General features: G+C 50.5%; 3 protein-coding genes across 3 annotated transcripts; 1 reads left to right on the top strand and 2 right to left on the bottom strand.

Moving 5' to 3' along the window:
* Positions 1-750: 750 nt before the first annotated feature.
* CGGC5_v017146 (uncharacterized protein) lies at positions 751-1,260 on the bottom strand (the record flags this gene model as incomplete). Its single annotated transcript, XM_066153787.1, has 1 exon — positions 751-1,260. The coding sequence occupies one exon, from the start codon at positions 1,258-1,260 to the stop codon at positions 751-753; it is 510 nt and encodes a 169-aa protein (XP_066006812.1).
* A 667-nt stretch (positions 1,261-1,927) lies between these two features.
* Positions 1,928-2,346, bottom strand: CGGC5_v017147 (uncharacterized protein; the record flags this gene model as incomplete). Its single annotated transcript, XM_066153788.1, has 2 exons — positions 1,928-1,981; positions 2,044-2,346. 2 exons carry the CDS (start codon positions 2,344-2,346, stop codon positions 1,928-1,930), a joined length of 357 nt encoding a protein of 118 aa, XP_066006881.1.
* A 6,644-nt stretch (positions 2,347-8,990) lies between these two features.
* On the top strand, positions 8,991-10,658 carry CGGC5_v017148 (uncharacterized protein; the record flags this gene model as incomplete). The annotated part of the gene is made up of 1 exon (XM_066153789.1): positions 8,991-10,658. The coding sequence occupies one exon, from the start codon at positions 8,991-8,993 to the stop codon at positions 10,656-10,658; it is 1,668 nt and encodes a 555-aa protein (XP_066006877.1).
* Between the last annotated feature and the right edge of the window lie 2,756 nt (positions 10,659-13,414).

The following is a 13,414-nucleotide window of genomic DNA, read 5'->3' on the forward strand; positions in this document are numbered from 1 at the left end:
TCAAATACTGATGACTTTTGTTGTTGTCTCCGTTTCCGATCACGGTAGCGTTGCTGGCTGGCCCGATTCTGGGCTCTGCGCTTCTCGGTGGTCATAGCCAGCTCAGCCACAAGGACGAGTGGAGTGGACGACCTACCTGGAACTACTCAAAAAGGTGGACGGGCGGCCCGGCGCAACTGAGGTGGCCCGCTGATGGTAAATAGGAAATACGGAGTACATAATGACTCGAAGTGCACCCGCTGAGGTGAATACTGATGGCCGCTCCTCCAGTACCTCCTGGATTGTCTACTAGGCTTGCTTGGTCTGCTTGTTTCTGTACCTTGCTGTATATTAACCCTTGGCTACTCAAGAACCTAGGAGTAAGCCCCCATTAATGTCAGCGTGTCTCCACGCAATGTACCTTTGGCAGAAGTTTTTGACTGGAGAGAACTGGCGAAGCCCACCGAAGCACAGTCGGCCTTTCACATCACCGTACTGTATTGGGCCGTTGTGCTGCGTAATGTACAGTGTACATAACTGCTTCACACATCGCTCCAAGCTTCCTTGTGTGCAACATGCTAGACCACCGAGCGCGTTGTTGCTGACCCTTCTTCTCCTGATGCCTGTCGCTTGCGACTTTGCTGACGTGCTTGCGACCTTGCTGACATGCTTACGACTGGGAGTAAGTCAAAGCACCCACTTTCCGGCCACCCCTGCATTCCGGCCACCCAAAAATGATGCATTCATAACAACCACCACTTTATTAATCAACTATCGACTGGGTATCGCTGCCACTATTATGCAGCTTTCGGCCTCACTAGGGTAATCAGAGGCGCTGGATTCATGTGTATCATCGAGGGCATCGCCAGCCTCAATCTGGGCCTGCCGTACGTCGCCAATGGTCGCGAACTTCGTGTTTGGGTCGATGTGAACAGCCTTCCTCTTCCTAGTGATGCTATTGTTGACTTGGGCCTGGAGGAGCTGTATTTGATGCTGGGCGGTAGCCAACTCCATGGACTGCTCTTGGAAGCCTTTCTTCACCTTTCTAAAGAGCTGGCGTTGTGTGGCGATACTTTGTTCCAGTTGACTATATAGATGTAGTTGGTCGCCAAGGTCCTTCATCTTCCTTGGCGTAGACCACTTAACAGCAGAGGAACCAGATACCCATTCCTCGTTATCCTGGGAATTCTGGGCATCATAAGCACCCTTAGCCTTCTTGTTGAGTGGTGTTGATAGTGCTAGTGATGCTGATGATGCCTTGGGTAGTAGTAGGGAGCTCATAAGTGGCTTTGCAGCAGCAACAGGCCATAACCCAGTGTATTTCCAGCCACTCTTTATATTGCTTTCTGTTAGACCAGCAAGGCGAGCCTTCTGATAGCATGTTATGAAGTTCCTCTTGCCTATGATAGTCGAATCGTTCCACTGGGTGAGGTAACTAAGCTCCTTACGATAGGCTGCCTTGACAGGGCTGAAGACTGACTGATCAAGTGGCTGGAGGACATGGGAGGTATGTGGTGGTAGGAATAATAGATGGATGTTGTTGGTATAGCATTCCCACATAAAATCTGTTGTCGTATGGCTCCCATGCCCATCTAGGATAAGCAGTCTGACCTGGTCAGGTTGAGAGGGCCTAGTCTGAGGGAGGAAGACTCTTTGCAGCCACTCAACAGCAGTATCATCAGTAGTCCATCCATTTTCTGTTGCTGTGAATTCCCATCCATTGTATGGGTCAAGGTCTAGAGGAAACCACTGCTGTTGGACCTTCTTGCCCTTATATATAACCAGTGAATGCAGTGCCTTGCCAACAGCAGAGATACACTCGATGATAGATACCCAGGCTCGTGATCCAGGCTGCTTTTTCCTAACTGACTTCGTGGCAGCCCTTCCCAGCACCAGCCCATTATCCCCCTTGCCCTCAAGGATGCCAGTCTCATCCATGTTATATCGATTAGCTGGTTTGATGGCTGTGATGCGAGGCATCGCGAGATATTTGAACCATTGCCTAATAACCTCAGTAGATGCCCCATTAACACGCCTGGAATCAATAGAGCGACTTCTCTGGACCTTGATAGATGGGTTTCTTCGCAGGAATCCATCCATCCATCGCTTGCCTAGGGGTTGGGTATCCCCCATGGCATGGAGGATGCGCTGGGCGAAGTCCTTCACTTGTTGATGGGTTGGTGGCAGCCCGAGGTCAGCCTGGATTTGCACCCAGCTGGACAGCTTAGCCTCCTGGGTATGGGATAGTCGCTGGAGGTCCTCAAAGGCAGCTGCTCTCTGTTGGGCGCCTTTAGTCCGGTCTTGAAGTGTTGATCGTGGTACTCCCCATCGCCTGGAGGCATTGCGGGCCGATATGCCATTTGCCATATCGGCAAGGGCTTGGTTAATCTCATTTTCGGTATACTGAACCATTAAGTAATCAAAAAGGTATCCTGAAAAAATGATGGAGTTTGGATAAAAACAGAAAATGTTGTAGTAGTTAGAAGTAGGAGGTTATCTAGAAAGTGGGTGGCTGGGCGGCATTTTTTGGGTGGCCGGAATGCAGGGGTGGCCGGAAAGTGGGTGCTTTGACTTATGCCTGCAAGTTCGTCCTACGGTCTGTTCGTCCAGACATGGTTCCGCTATCAACGTTACCAGGATTTTCGGATCTTTGGATGATGGCATATTGTGGTAGAGACACCCTTGTCAGGCTGACATTTCAAACTAGGTGCAGTTCCTGCAGATAGCGATCCAGTTTCCAATCAAAGTGCTGACGCATCAGCCAACAGCGTTCCTACGGGCCTCCGAGGGCTCGTCCCGATGTCCTGAACCTAATCATCCGGCACAGCACGCGGGAGACTATTCCGCTATACATAACCATGCCCCCGATGGATCAGCTTACGCCCGGTGCAAGTTTGATGCCTGAATCCAGCAGTCACGCCAGCCCAACACTTGCTCGGTTCAACCATGGACAAACAATATGGACGGTTACCTCATCGAGCAGTTGTCACTGCTGTGAGCCAAAGCCGGAGGGCTCAGCTCCGGATCAACCAGCGTTGCCACCACGCACGGTGGTCGCAGCCGAAGGTCTTTCAGCCGCGAAGCAACTTGAATTCTTCTCATCGCACGCCGTTGCCGCCAGACTCTTCCAGTCCGAACTCAATTCAACCCTCCTCTACGTTGCTGCAAGGTCAGATTACGTTGCATGACGCACAAGTAACTGATCAGATAGGGCTCGGCAATGGTGAGAAAACATCGATCGGGTTTCTATTGAATCCGGCGGATGCAGCCAACCGGCGGGAGGCGCCACCCACGTTGAAGCCGCACGTCGGCTCGCTGGTGCCTCCTTGTGGGGATGCTTCACGACCTGTAGGGGCGAAAGCACCACAACCGCACGGTTAGTCAACTTCGTCAAGGCCCGACATCCGCTAATCGAATCGAGAACAAGACCAACAGACGCTCGTTCCAATGGCGCATCGACACGCAACTTACACCGTCCAGCTGGGCCGCCGGAACACGATCACGAATTCGGGTTCTCCAAACTTCACATTCGACGCGTCGGACAGCCGCACAGACACAATGCGCCTGAAGTTCAGGACCGAGGTACGCGGACTAGTTAGACGGACAGTGCTCGATCAGCTACTCCTCCAGTCGGTGGGAAAGCCATGGAAGATACACTGCGATGAAAGCACGCAGGGGGTTCATGGGTCTGTTCATGTTCCGATCAGGATTATTTTTCCGCATCCACCAGGCAGCAAGCTTGAAGAAATCTTGCGAGATGCACTGGGGTCAAGACTGTTTGCTGGGACGTCTCCGGCGTCTCGATAAACTGACGACGGTTTGAGGTTATTATCTTGGGTACGATGTTACGAGACAAGGCGCGGGATTTGTTATCATGTGGTTCTACGGTACATATCGCGGGTCAAGCCAGCAACGCGTTATTCCCTTGTCACTCCTCGGGCTGCCATCATATGAAGGATCTGACGCACCTTTTCATGCCCTCAAGAAACCTGTGGCCTTTACAATTTTCTGTGTTTTGTACTGCACATACCGATAGAGACCAAGAGACTACCCTGTCAGCGTGAACGCATTTCCATCTGAATCCCGTTGATTTCTTTGGAGAGCAATGTATGCAGTACGTTTCCTGAGTTTGCGCGAGTTGAAGGGTTAGACATCACAGATATGGGCAAGGAAAGCATGCGCTCACTATGAAGACGGGTGTGGCGAACGGAGGTGTTCGGGTTTGTTTCCGCTGAGCCAGCAGGCCAGAAGGCATGATGCCCCTAGCTGCCTCACAACCGACCGTTGGTAGAGGGAGGGCCTGTGCTTGTACATGTATGCGACCCTTATTGTCTACCTTTCGCAGTGTATGCCGTTCCTCTTGCAGTACTCATCCGCGCCATCTGAAGTGACTGCAGAACATCTAGCACACCTTCCGAGGAACAGGAGTGAGGAGATGTTTGATGGCACTTGTTGTTCAAGCGAAGCGTTCAGAAACGTTATCGAGTCAAGCGTTGTCGCGATGTTTCGAAACGCCCTACGTAGCACTAGCACGGCCATTCATAGCGCGACGCCATGGACGCTGAGCCAGACCAACGCCCATCACTGTCGTGAAAGGAAATAGAAACGAGCGACGACCACCAGCGACCGCATACGCTGTGGAAACCTTCCAGAGCTCGACTGGACCTGCATAACCAGGAAGCCAGCGAAGATGCGATCGAACAAGCAGTCGAAACATAGCAAAACCAGTGGAGAGAGGGACGAGTAGCTGCTCTTGACGATGGACACCCAGATGGAGGAACTACCCACGGTGGGCAGCATCGTTTTTGGTGCGTGGAAGAAGACATGCAGAACATGCAAGTCCAGGCGGAGCTTTGCGAAGTCGCGTCGGAGCTGAATACTGCGTACAGTCATAGGGCAGCTGCAAGCGGTGAAATAAAGCGTGGAGGACGAAGGCGCGAAGGCGAAGGCGAACCTCGAAGCATTGGAAAAAGCAGCCGCGACGCGAATTCGCCCGAGTGTACGAACGCACCGCCAGTAAAACAGGTCTCAGTTGATGAGATCAGAGGTGTCACGGGACCAGGCGCGGGACATCGTGCCAGGGGGGGTTGCGAGGGTATCGCAAGTCATGGCGAGCCCCTTTTCTCATAGTGACGCGCCGCTTGCAGTAGCGTGATCTTTCCCTCCTGTTCTTCGCGCTACGTCTGGTATGTATCTAGACCTGATTCTACGAGCATCTAATCTACCTATTGAAGAGCCACGGGAGCTCGAACCCTCACAAGAGGTTCGCAGAGTGTCCACATTGGAGCTATGGTTTATTGAGCACCGATCCTCCATGGATTAGGCACATGGCACGAGGCCAGCCTAGAAGGGCTTGTTGCGGCGTTCGTTAGTACTGTAATACATACAAGAGAAAGAAAGCTTCAGAAAACAAGCAGAATGGGGCGAGAAGGCCTGCTCGAAGGTCGAGGTTCGTCTTGCATCTGCCTTAGTCTTATAGGACTTGGACTTTGGATGCGAGCTCAACACTCAACAGCGGCAATTAGAAGCAGGTCCTGAAGCCAGTTGGCACAATAAGCGAGGCAGGCACCCATAGTATCGCGGGTGCCATAAGTTGCTTACTGCGTGTGTGGAATTGCACCTTGGCTGGAATGATATTTCCCCAACGCCATGAAGCTGCTTACTTGTTTCTGACGCTATTAGCTGTAAATGCTAAGTAGCTGGTTTTTGGCTTGCGTCATGTTGGCTGTGCATGACAAAGTCAGCTGTTCGCAATCTGCTCCATAAGCTATTTCGGGCTGCTATGAACAGCCGTAGCAATATCTCTGTCTAGGTACCCCGCTCCCTCTCATGTACCTAAGCCGACCCAGTGTCGAAGTACCGTGCTGTGCTTAAAGAACATAGAAGCGTACCGGACACCACCCTTTACGATCCTCTGTAGCATGAAGTTCTGGGCTTTTGGGAGAGAGAGGGATACTGTATGAACGAAGGTGGAGGTCGCGTACATAACCATCTAAGCCCTTGATAACTCAGCTGGGGCGTAATAAACTACGTATGTATGTACAGTAACATGAAGTCAATCGATCGACAAAAAGGCTATCAAGCGGTTTCTTGCTTTTCCACGGATGCATGGTAAGCTTGCAGTGGGGACTACTAGCTTAGCATTAGCAACCACCATGCTGACAGAGCAGCCGATTTTGGTTGTGACTACAGACACCACTTGTGAGTGGGGAACTAGGGAGAAAACAAGGAGAAAAACGGCGGGGGGGAAACACCGGGCGGGGGGGAAACACCGCCATCCCCCATCACTTAAAAATGGGGTGGCAGGTTACATAAGAAGGAAAGAAAAAAAAGCGCCCGCGAAGCTCGAGAGTACCTCCTGTGCGCTCCAGCCAACAGTCCTGGTTGTAATCTCCGTTAGCAGGACGACTGTTTTCTGGACGGGGTGTAAGTTGTGATGTCATTGCACAGGGGTTAGGCTTGCCTCCCCATTTTGCAAGCGTGTGCAGACGAACGGGAAGGGCGATGAAAGTATAAGTAGGGAGGCCTATCGCCGCTGGGTCTCAGATGATAACTCGGATCTTTTCCCACGATGCCGGACTTGCCCTAGCGACATTTGGATTTTTTCCAATGGACCAGGGCGGTCTGTTCCATCGATGCCGATGATGCCGGACTTGCCCTCGCGACGGTTGGATTTCTTCCAATGGACCAGGGCGGTCTGTTCCATCGATGCCGGACTTGCCCTCGCGACGGTTGGATCTTTTCCAATGGACCAGGGTGGGTTGTGTTTGTTTGAGCCACTGGACTTCTCCCCAGTGAGACCAGGTTATATACGGTAGCCGCTGACTACGCAGCGAGACTTGGTTTGGGCGGCGAAATTCGGACTCTGCAACCTCCTCGTGGTGCCGCCTGGGAACCTATTCCTTCCAGGAATAGAGCCAGTGCAGAGACGTGACAGAGCATGAGAGTTGGCGTTACGGACAAAGGCATTTTCCATGGTGTTATCCAGATTGCGGCAGCCGGTAGACGGTCCTTATGGCCAGTCGTAGGATTTGAGCCGTCTGCAATACACAATTCTTTTGTTCAAGGGCTGCCACCGATAGTGCAATTTCCATTATGGTTTGAAACGCTGCAAATACTTACGAGACAAGCAGCATCCTATGTTGGTCTTACCATGCATGTGCGTAGTGCTGTAATGAAGACGGCGGGAGTGGCTTAGCGCGGATGGCAGAAGATTCTAACGTGGCACCGAGCTGCGTTCAAGAGACCGGAATCATAAAGAGCTGGCTAGGTTGACGCTAATATTAAATGAGACACCGAAGGTTAGCAGAGGTGTTGAGATATTGTTGAAGACTGTACATACATACAGTACGTATAGACTTTACTTGTCACGGGTCGTTGTGAGGGTTCAAGCTCCCGTGGCTCTTCAATAGGTCAATTAGATGCTCGTAGGATCAGGTCTAGATACAAGACGTAGCGCGAAGAACAGGAGGGAAAGATCGCGCTGCTACCAGGAAAGGGGCTCGCCATGATTCGCGATACCCTCGCGCCCACCCTGGCACGAAGTTCCGTGACAGTCGTTCTAGTAGCTTAGGGTTCGGTTTGTGCCTTTTGGCCCGCTGGCTCTACGGTAGTAAACCCAAGCACTGCCGTTCCGTCACAGTGCTACATCTAGATACAAGACAAGCGCGAAGAACAGGGAGGAAGAACGCGCTGCAGAAGTGCGTTGCGACTAAAAACGTGCTTGCATCATTCGCGATATCGTCGACACCAGCCTGTCACGAGGTCTCGTGCCTGATCCTGTGACATTTCGCCCTTCATGTGCGCCTTCCGAGCGACCGCAATTAACCTCATGCAAGCTGACGAGAAAGAGACTGGGGTTCCCTTGATGCTGGCGACTGCAGACCCGTTTGCTTACAGCTATGCTTACGAGCTATGCTTACGAGCTATGTAGTATCCGGGGTGGGGAACTCAGATAATCTCGGCTTTCGCCGAGGCTCAACATGGGAACATCCGTCGTAAGCCGAACCCATCCCACAGGTTTAAGGCTACAAGGGTGTGTATACGGAATAAGCTGTTAGCTCCCGGCACTACTGCTGAATCTCCACGTGGGGTTGGGATCAACCTGCTTATTGTGGCGTGGTGTGGGAATGCGTATCATCTGAATCAACTTACTATCCAGCCGACCTGGGCATCGGTACTGTAGTTGTTTTTGGTCTGTCGGCCGGCGTTTCTAGCGTAGGTCAGCAAACAACTTTAGCCAGGCAGGACGCCGAAACGCAGAGAGGCCTTTGCGAGAAAGGTGGCGGGTGTGCAGTGTTGGACCAACGTATTGCTGGATGGAGCTTCGTATCTCGTGCTTCTGTCGCTTGTTGCCTCACTTTCCATCGGATCGGTAGAGTTGTCTCTCTATGAACAATGTCGGGCGTTGGATCCAAAAACCACGAGCGAAAGAGACTCAGGGATGAGTGCAGAGAGGCTTTGAAGAGTCATATCTGTAAGTGTATGGTTTGGAGGCCTATGGTGCTTGACTGATGAAACCAAGTCGAGAAGACTGGTCTGGACGTGCAGGCGTCAGAGGTCCGGCTGAAGACGTGTCCTGCGAGACGGGACTATGCATCCTAGCGCTGCGCCCCGCCTTACGTAAGTCGGCCGGCTCGTTTTCTAGCCGATAGAGATAGTTCGTAGCCTGTTACCAATACAAGCCACTTCACGCAGGTTATGAGCCTCCCAATTACCCCGAAACCGTCAATACACGGCTGGGATACTTCCAATTAGCTACTGGAAGATATTCCTAGCCGTGTATCTACTGCAGAAGATGCCAATTGATGGTTACTGAGCTGTGCTGAAGTGCTTCCAAGCAGTGTATCGTGACACGTGTCATCTGCTTGTAAAACATCTCGCGAAAACCTAACGATTGCTTGACTAATTGCCAAAATACTGCTTTACAACTGTTAAAAAAATTGCATACCGAACGACCAATAAATCACTCCCGAGCCTGTGTCGATCGATCGATCCGAATCAATAACATTATGGCTGCAAACAATATCAACACCCCTGGTAGCACTGGATCCAGCAGCACTCATGCAGGATTGACTGCTGCCCAGCTGCAGAGAGCCTCCAAACTCAAGGAGGCTCGCCAAGGCCTTGACCAAGGGGGGTTGGCCTACAACGGGATACCAGTCTTGACAAAGGACATGAACTTTGAGCTCTGGGAGAACAACGTCAAGTCTGCCTTCCGGATGCTTGGGCTTCTAGTCTACATCATTCATGATGCAATCCCCGATGGATATACTGCAGAGACAGTGTTTACCAACGACGAGAGCAAGTTCATTGATGATCCAACCTATATTGGCGATCCTGGCGTTGAGGAACTGACCTTGGCTAAGTCACTTCTCCAGAAGAAGGTTGACTACAAACTGATGGAAGAGATGGTGGAAGACGGGCTCCCCGTAACATCTACTGCTTTCCAAATTATCAAGAAAGCCAAGGAGTTTACCCAGAAGTTCCACAAGCTAGCAGTGGGGAAGATCTATGATGATTGGAACCATATGTCTCGGGTGGACTACGGAAACACAAAGGATTTCATCACGGACTTATACTCCAAGTTTACCAAGCTTAATGGGTCAGGCTTACAACTGTCAAACAAAGCCCTGGCCTATAGGATCATATGGGGATTCAGGAGATTCGATCAAGCAAAGGCTGATTCCATGGAGAACGACTTTGTGATGGGCATCCGCAACCATGAGGACCTTGTTAGGGAACTCAAGGGATTAGGAGAGAAAGAAGCGCACGAACAAGCTTCTCAGAGCGTTGGTATCAACAAGAAGAACAAGCAGACGCCAACTCAGCAAAAAGGGGCTAAGAGGAAGGGAACAGAGTCGAGACACTGTAACGACTGCAAAGTCAAGCATCCAGAGATGCTCCACAAGTGCCAGACTTGTAACTGTTACCACAAGGCAAACTCTACTTGCCCTGTTCCCTGTAACAAGTGTCCTTATCGTCATTACAGGGACTGCACAAACCGGTACAACAGATTTGAGCACCTCAACAACCTCCAACCTGCTAGCCAGGCGAACAATACTACACCACAAGCTTCGAACTCAGTCTTTGCCTCAGCAGGCTTAGCTCAAGACAGTGTTTTCGGAAACTCTGGCATCAATATTGAAGCTATCCATCAAACTGAAGCATACAAACAATCACTGAGACACCAGGTGGCGAGAAGAACCCTTCCCATCTTCCCTGTGGAAGAGCACCTAGCCAAGGGACATAGTCATCCCCTTGGCCCTCAACTCTCTGTACAAGGCCTGCCCAACGCAGAGAGAGTTGAGCAGCATACTGGAAAACCGAACCACCAAACAGGGGGCCACTCCGCAAGCAGAGAGGCTACTGTGACAGAGGATATCGGCTTTGCAGAGATTGCTATTGAGGATGAAGATGAGGACGGTACCAACATCCAGGATGCGCACCTAGATCGGTATGTCATGTCAACCGCCTCATTGAGGAGAACTGACTCCTTTATGCTTGATACCGGAGCAAGCAGACACATCCTTAACGACCTTGGAGTCTTTGAGGAACTCAGAGATCTCCCTCAAGGACTCTCCATGAACTGTGTAGGAAGGAAGGACCAAATAGGCAAGGCTGTTGGCACAGCTAAGGTGATTGCCACCAAGCCGAACGGTAAAACGACTACTTTCTGACTACATGGTGCTCTGTATGAACCAAGAAACGCAGTACAGATCATTAGTACTGGATGTCTGCGTTCAATGGGTATCCACTTCGATGGCCTCAGTAATACCCTCATACACAAACCAACAAGAGAAGCAGTTGCTTCGTTTACCTGGGATATGAACGTTCCTTGGTTACACATCCATCCCTCTACATGGGATGAAGAGTTCGGTGCCTCAGGGCTGGACTACAACACTTTTCACTCTCGATTAATGCACCCGTCAAGAGAGGTCACCATTGCCACTGCAAGAGCAGCCAATATCAAACTCTTCAGGGTACCAGCTCAAGGTCATAAGTGTCATATCTGCCTTCTCTCAAAATCTGAGATGAAAGCAGGAAACAGACGCCGCGAGCCTCCAGCATGGGCATTTCAGAGAGTGTGGATTGACTTCCTTGAACCGACACCGTTAGGCTTTAGTGGTGCTACGTGTGGACTTCATATTACAGAAGCCCTCACATCATACAGATGGTTCCAGAAGTTTAAAACTAAGGTTGAGGCAGCAATCTGGTTGAAAGACTGGTTTACCAGGATAACCAACGCAACAAAAGGGATTACCAATTTCTCTGAAGTGATTATGGATAACGACACGGCTCTAGTCAAAGTAATGGAACCATATGCCAAAGAGAATGGTCTCCATCTTGAGACTTCAGTACCTCATGCCCATGAACAAAATGGAGGGGCAGAAGGATCAGGACGAGTTATCCAACAACGGGCAAGGTCAATGTGTATTGAGGCAGGACTCCCAGAGTACCTCTGGCCATGGTCTATGAAGACAGCGACGGATGTGGGCAACCTACTCACACCACCAGGAGGAAAGCTGAGTCCCCACGAAGACCTTGCCAATCACCTTCAAACCTCTCAAGCAACAAGGAAACCATATGTTCGACATCTTCGCCGCTGGGGCTGCAGAGCTTATGTTCATATTCATCCTGACAGTCACTTATATGTCAAAGGAAGGAAGATGAGGCCAAGAGCAGAGCTTGGACGCCTGATGGGCTACGACGGGCTTCACGGCCATATCTTCTACATCCTGATGGACAGAACAAACAAAATACAGCGAGCAAGGGATGTGGATTTCAAGGAAGATGAGACTGATATTCCAATAGTTGAGTTTGACGATATCTGGCCGACTGAGGAAGTGGTACAGGAGGATCTCAGTTATGGAGAAAACATCCAAGTCAGCAGACTAGTATCTCAAGCTGACAGGGACTCTGAGAACGAGCAGCAATCCGACCACACCGAACAACAGTCTATTCAACCACAGCCTAACTCCCCTCAACAAACAGTTGAAGAACGTCAAGACGACACTCCTTTAGAACAACAAGAAGAGGAGCAGCAACTGCTAGACCAGATCGACATGGTCAGAAAGGGGGGTGGGCTACCAACGCCAACACCCGAATCAGAAGTCCATGAGAACACTCAAAATACACTCAATAATGAGCCTGAAACAGCAGAATCTATCACAGTTCGAGTCTTAGAAGAGGAAACTCCAATACCCTCATCCTCACAACCAAGAAGGGGGCGACCTCCAGGGAGAGGAAGAGGAAGAGGCGCAAACTCATCTGCAACCGGACGACCCCCTCCTCCAAGCACAAGATCTACTCGAACAAGGCGGCCCTATGATCCAAAGGCGTTCGATCGCGAGTTTGGATCATTCGCCAGCCTAGCAATACTAGACGAGGAGTTTGAGACATCGACTCCACCATATTGTTTCTCAGCAACAGATCTCTCCTTAACCCTAGGGACAGCGATCAAGCTGCCTACAACTTTCAAACAATGGAAGGCAATGCACCCTGGGCCGCTAAAGGAAGCCATCTACGAAGCTATGGCTACCCAAGTTGAAAGCCTGAGAGTAATGAATTGCTGGAAGATGGTAGAACTTCCTCCAGACCAGCATTGGCTCCCAGGAAAGTGGGTTTACGATAAGAAGGTTAAAGCCAACGGAATACTTGACAGAGTAAGGGCAAGATGGGTCGTCTGTGGCAACTTTCAAGAAAAAGACACTACAACAGTGTATGCTGCAGTTGCAAACCTAGTCGCCCTGCGCGTCTTCCTACTGGTTACTGCGATCAAAGATAATGAATTGCACCAAGCGGACGTGATCACAGCATTCCTCAACGCAAAGATGGCTGACCGAAATATCTACGTACATCAACCATACGGCTTTGAAGATGGAACAGACAGAGTCTGCCTACTGCTGAGAGCTCTCTATGGCTTGAGAGACTCTCCTCTACTGTGGTATAAGGAGATTGTGTCCAAACTCACAGACCTGGGATTTACAGCCCTTGCAAAAGAGCCGTGTATCCTGGTGAATGATGAAGGGATCATGATCCTTCTGTATGTGGATGATATGCTCATCTCTGCTCCTACAACGGAACAGATAAATGACTTTCTCGACAATATTCGCAATTTTTTCAAAATCAAGCATTTAGGCGAGGCACGACAGTTCCTTGGATTTGATATATTCAGAGACAGGGCTCAACGAAAGATCTGGCTATCCCAATCTTCATATATCCAGAAGCTACTTGAGGATAAGGAGATTACTAGCACAGCAAAGACTCCATGCCAAACAGCAGATCCATGGCCCCCAGAACTTCCAGAAGTTGTCAAAACACCAGCAGAGATGTACCAGTTTCAATCAGACCTGGGAAAACTCTGGTGGATAACGAACGGCACAAGACCAGATATTTCTATACCAACGTCAAGAGTAGCCAGAGACCAACAAAA

This window comes from Colletotrichum fructicola (assembly GCF_000319635.2).
Source record: "Colletotrichum fructicola Nara gc5 chromosome Unknown KSG_Nara_v1_contig11, whole genome shotgun sequence".
In the NCBI taxonomy this organism is placed as follows: Eukaryota; Fungi; Ascomycota; class Sordariomycetes; order Glomerellales; family Glomerellaceae; genus Colletotrichum; species Colletotrichum fructicola.